This window comes from Chrysochloris asiatica, unplaced genomic scaffold (assembly GCF_000296735.1).
Source record: "Chrysochloris asiatica unplaced genomic scaffold, ChrAsi1.0 scaffold00163, whole genome shotgun sequence".
Classification (NCBI taxonomy): Eukaryota; Metazoa; Chordata; class Mammalia; order Afrosoricida; family Chrysochloridae; genus Chrysochloris; species Chrysochloris asiatica.
The window spans coordinates 5,353,498-5,359,445 of NW_006408681.1; the positions used below are offsets into that span (position 1 = coordinate 5,353,498).

General features: G+C 36.1%; 1 protein-coding gene across 3 annotated transcripts in view; it reads right to left on the bottom strand.

Moving 5' to 3' along the window:
* Positions 1–2,023: 2,023 nt before the first annotated feature.
* Positions 2,024–5,948, bottom strand: part of FOLH1B (folate hydrolase 1B) — a 66,696-nt gene continuing 62,771 nt past the window's right edge. For 2 of the 3 annotated variants that reach the window (XM_006871212.1, XM_006871210.1), the window contains 2 exons: positions 3,421–3,513; positions 2,024–2,222 (listed from right to left, as the gene is read on the bottom strand). In XM_006871212.1, coding sequence (XP_006871274.1) covers positions 2,033–2,222; positions 3,421–3,513 — 283 coding nt within the window. In that variant the 3' untranslated portion in view covers positions 2,024–2,032. The remainder of the gene's footprint in view (positions 2,223–3,420; positions 3,514–5,948) is intronic. The other variant, XM_006871211.1, reaches the window with a different exon arrangement.

Here is a 5,948-nt window from a genome sequence, read left to right on the forward strand (position 1 = left end):
AAGACTGAGGCAATGCTCGTCCTGCTATGCTAGCTTGCTTGACAGCTTGCATCAAACATGTGTGTCTGTCTTCTTTGAATTTAATCTGTTTCTTTCGCCTACCAGATTTCCCTCTCACGTTAAAACCCAACGTTTCGTCGTCCGGGCACTCCTTTGTTGAGCCGGGACCCCGACATAGGACCCCCGGCACTTTGACACAGTGCCAAAACACATTAAATGGGGAAAAGGTAGTCTCTTCAACATATGGTGTTGACAAAACTAGAAACTCACTTGCAAATAAATGAAGCAAGACAATATCTCACACCATATACAAAACAAACTCAATGTAAAACCTAGAACTATAAAGATCACCAATGAAACAATAGATGCAAACTTAGAGACTCTGATACATGGCATAAATATAGTACCATATTCCACTAAAAACACACTAATAGCAGAAGACAAAATACATTGCTGGGATCTACTAAAAATTATATACCTATGTGCATCATAAGATTTCACCAAGAGTAAAAAGAGAGCCCATAGACTAGTACAAATTTTTTTCAATGACGTATCAGACAAAAGACTCATCTCAAAAATTTATAGAAAACTGCAACACCTCTACAAGAAAAAGCACACAATTAAAAAAAAGGGCAGAGGACATGAACAGGCACTCACCAAAGAGAGCATTCAGGAGGGCAACAAATGTATGAAGAAATTTTTACAATCACTAGCCATTAGAGTGATGCAAGTCAAAACAACAATGAGATATTATTGCAGCAGCATCAGTAGTAAAGTTAGAAAAGCAAACAAACAGAAAACAAATGCAACTTCTCTGCTATTTGTTGAGGGTGCACCCATATCTGCTTTATTTCAGCTCTAACAGTGGTGGTTGGTTGCTACTCCTTGTATCTCTCTACATCTCCCATTGCTCCAATTCTGTTTTAATTAATTACTGTTTACTTTATTTTTCCCTGTTCAACTTACTGCATGGGTTCATTCTCTTGTTTGGATCCTGACATATAAATGCTATATTCTTTAAGTGAACACTTTATATTAATGAAATGAAGTCTGTAACCTGGATAAACCTTGAATGGTGAGTAAAGCAATCAAGAAAAATATACATAGTATGATTTTATTTATAAAAAGTTCAAAAGCTACACAATGCCAAAATTCTGTAGGTGATACAGCCACATGAGGTAAAATGATAAGAAAGACATAGGAAAGAGAAACCTATAATTCTAGAAAAGTGGTTATCACTGAGTGAAGAGGAAGGTGGAAGGCACAATTGGTTAACAGTACATGGAGGATCCAAAGATACTGGTTATGTTCTATTCCTTAACCTGGCTACTGGGTTTACAAATGTTCATTTTATTACTTTTTTTCACTGTACATATATATTTTATATACACATACATATCTGTAGATATTTGTTGTTGCTGCTGTTGCTAAGTGACATTGAGTCTGTGTGTATATATATGCATGTATATGTACCTATTTGAAGAAATTATACATTTCTTAATTTAAAAAACCAATTATCCCTTAAGGCATAAAGTAACTCTTTTTACTAGAAATGTGATTAGACCACAACTTCTCAACTGCTGTGCTAATACAAGGACACTCAGTCATGGGTGGCCAGACAAGGCAGGGCCTGGGGTCTCTGGGTTAGAGCAGCTTTGTGCATTTTGCCCCCTGTTCTCTATCACACGCTGGCATTTGCTGTATGTGAAACTACATGAATTTGTTTACATGGCCTTTGTTAGACTTGATTCACTGATAAGAATTTTACTATATTAGGCTTTTCTCTTTAGTTTTAACACCTAGTTCAAATTTAAAATTACTTTCTATAATTATGGAATAGAAACTGTTCACTTATTTGGATCCATAGGGAGAAGAAAAGGGAATGCTTAGATTAATACATATATCAATGTAATACACACACATGTAGACTTATTCATACAGAAGTAAATGTGTCTATCAATACGTCCATGGTGGTTCTTCCACAGTTCTTCCATCAACTCAATAAGGGCTCTAGGCTCTGTGCAGAACCCTTTCAGGCTACTTCTCTCAGAGTCCCTGCTGCAGCCTGGACTGTGAAGGCTGCAATAGAAATCTGTCTCTTCACTTCTCCCCAGGCTTTGGAAGGGTCCACTTTGCTTTCAATATCAAACAGAGCATCATAAATTCCTGGAAACGACTCCCCTGCATATTTGTTGTGGCTGCTTGGAGCGTAGATAATATGCCTGTTGACACAAACAGTTTGTTGTTTATTAGTTGTCCAAGTAATATATGAGAAAAACAAAAGCACTCTGAAATCCCTGGATTGTATACTCCTTAACTGTGTTATTTCATGTGTCACTTGTCAACTAAGCTTCCAAGTTCAACCATCTCCAAAGATGAGTCTATAAAATACTTATTAGTTAATATTTAGATAATGAGTAAATAAAGTATTATACAGTTTTTAAAATACATTTGTTGTTGTTGTTAAGTGCTGTCGAGTCAGTTTCGACTCACAATGACCCTTTATAGGGTTTCTGAGGAATGGCTGGTGGGTTTGAACCTCCAACCTTCTGGTTAGCATTCCAGTGCTTATCCAACAGTTCCATACCAGGGCTTCTTTATATGTATTCTTGTCTGTTATTAAGTACCATCGAGTTGGTTCAGACTCATAGCAATTCTGTAAAGGATTTTTGAGTAGCAGCTGATTTTGAACCGACAACCTTGTGGTTGGCAGAACAGTGCTTATCTTACAGCGCCACACCACAACTCCTTAATACACATGTTGGTATTGCTAAGTGCTGCCAACTCGGTTCCAACTCATAGCAACCCTGTATAGGGTTTCTGAGGAAGCACTTGTGGGTTTGAATCACCTACCTTGCAGTTCAAACTAACCTTGTGGTTCAGTGCTTATCCTACAGTGCCATACCAGGACTCCTTAATATGAATATACGTTTATATATTATTTTTGTTGTAAAGTGCTGTCAAGTTGGTGGACTCAGCAATTCTGTGTAGGGTTTCTGAGGAGCAGCTGGTGGGTTTAACCACTGATCTTGTGATTAGCAGTCCAGTACTTAATGTACAATGCCACACCAGGACTCCATGTTTATATACATAAAAGGGAAAAGGAGCTAAAATGATATATACCAAAATAGAAATAAAGTTTTATATATGAGTGGCGGGCCTAAGGAGATGATTATTATTCCTGCGATTTTATTGATTTTCTATATTATGTACAATAACCACTTTTTTTTATAATAAGAAGTAAGACATAAATACTAAAAATAAAATAGATAAGAATCATAATATATCATACAAAGGGACAACATATCATTTACTACACATATTTTGAAATTTTCTATTTGTTTTCAAGGAATCAATAGTGTTGTTTTCTTCACAGTACCAATACAAATTAATTTGTGACGTCAAAAATTTTTTTCTTACCTGTAGAAAGGCCTGTCTGGTAACCCTAAAGGATCAATAAATGCTCTTTCCAGAAACATTAGTTGATCATTCATAATTCTCAATAGCATTGTGCTACAAAAGTAAATGAATATAGTTTTAACATCATGAAAATGTGTACAATACATAGAAAATTAAAAATTCATAACAAAACTAAACAGAGAAAGCAAACTTGCTTCTATCCAGTCATTCCTAACTCAGAGTGACAGGACAGAACAGAGTGGAACTGCCTCATGGGGTTTCCACGGCTCCCTGCCATTGATGGGCAGCTTTATGGAAGCAGACATAGCTAGTACATTTAAAGTTCCTGTAACAAGCAAAAGTCCCTAACAAACAACACCTATCTCATTGAGTAGATTCTATCTCACAGAGCTCCTATAGGACAGAGTAGAACTGCTCCTCAGGGTTTCTAAGACTCTAAATATTTATGAGAACAGACAGTATCATCTTTGTGTTTAGGTGCAGTAGTCGGTATGTCTGTCCCACAAATCTTGATGTTAGCAGCCCAATGCTTAACTCACTATCCCACCAGCTCCTCTTAAAAATATACATAGTCACTGCATTTTAAAATCTTATTACTACCTACTATACTGTTAAGGTTTATAAAATCACAGAAATAATTATATGTGCCAGTAGAAAGTAAAGAGTGACAATAATCTTTATTTACCTTGCAATAATAATGACCATGTTTTTATATATGGCATGTTCATGTAAATATGTATACATATATTATGCCTGCACATAGCATTCACAGGAAATTAGCTGTGAGGGGGTTGGTAAGTTAGCAAAAAAAAAAAAAAAAAAAAAAGCATAATGTGCATTATTCGTGTAAAACTACGGCAACTGATAAACCCAAATTTTAAATATTTTGTTGTTAAGTGCCATCCAGTTGGTTCTGACTCATAGCGACCTGTATAGGGTCTTTTTACCTTAAGTATCCTAAATCAACTCATAGAATTGGTGTCTCTATTAAAATGTGATAATATATCAATGCTTAGCAGGGTACCTGACAACTTATATTTACCTAAGATAGCTACTAGTGCTCTCATTATTATTTTTAAAGATAAATGTATCTTTAAGACAATACATGGTGTGTACATCATCCTTTCAACACTATTTGAGTGCCTGCTAAATGTCAGACACTCCCAGCTCTCATAGACTCTGTACTACAAAAGAGATGGTGGTAGTTGTATCGTAATATAGATCCTTCAATATAAGTGAAAATTTACCCACAATCCTTGAATAATTCAGCATTAAATTATTGAGCTCAGTATATAATTAATTAGTTGAGGAATAATCATTACAATGTTGTTGTTGTTAAGTGCCGTTGAGTTGGTGCCAACTCACAGCAACCCTGTGTAGGACTCCCGAGAAATGGCTGGTGAGTCTGAACTGCTGACCTTGTAGTACAGTGCATTTTCCTGCAGTACCACACCAGGACTGATTTATTTATCAATTTAATTAAATTACTTAATTTTATTATTATTACTATGTTGTTAAGTGCCGTTGAGTTGGTTCCAACTCATAGAGACACTGTATAGGGTTTCCAAGGAGCAGCTGGTGTGCTTGAACTGTCAATCTTGTGGTTAAAACCGACCTTAGAATTCAGCGCATTAACCCACAGTGGTCAGACATATAGCATTGTTTTATAAAGTATGAGAGAAACAAGGTTCTGTAGTTAAATAACTTACCAAGATTGCAACTAGAAAGTTTGAGTCAGAATAGATCACTATGACTCTTGCAAGAGTTCCAGTGGTACAGTGGTTAAGTGCTTGGCTTCTAACCAAAGGGCCACAGTGTGAAGCCACCAGCTGGAGAAAGACAATGACAGTCTGCTTCCATAAAGATTTATAATAGCCTTGAAAACCTATGCGCAGTTCTACTCTGTCCTATAAGTTTACTATGAGTCAGAAGCAAGTTGATGGCAATGGGTTTGGTTGGTTTGAGTTGTACTGCTCAAAACGATAAGTCCTGGACTGAAAACAAGGTCCACAGTTCAAGCCTGCCACACACTCTGTGGGAGAAAGATGAGGTTTTCTGTTCCCACAAAGATTTTAAAAGCCTAGGAAACCCTGTACAGGGTCACACTAATGAGTCAGAACCAACTCAAAGGCATTTCACAACAAACAGCAACAAAGCTGTAATACGTGAAGAAAGGAAAATAGGAATAACTAAAGTTTCTATGATTTTGGATTTGAGCATTTTCAATGTTTGTTTATTTAACAACATAAAAGTAGGTTTTTTACCTTAAAAAAAAAAAAAAGACAGGAAAGAAACAGAACAAAATGGATGTCAGAAGAGGCTCTGAAATTTGCTAAGGTGAATGAAAGAAATGAAGAAATCCAAGAGCTGAACAGAAAAATTTTAAAGCACAATTCTAGAAGACAAAATTTAAGTATTATAATGAAATGTGCAAAGACCTGGAGTTAGAAAATCAAAAGGAAAGAACATGCTCAGCATTTTCCAAGCTGAAAGAACTGAGGAAGAAATTCAAGCCTCAACTTGCAATA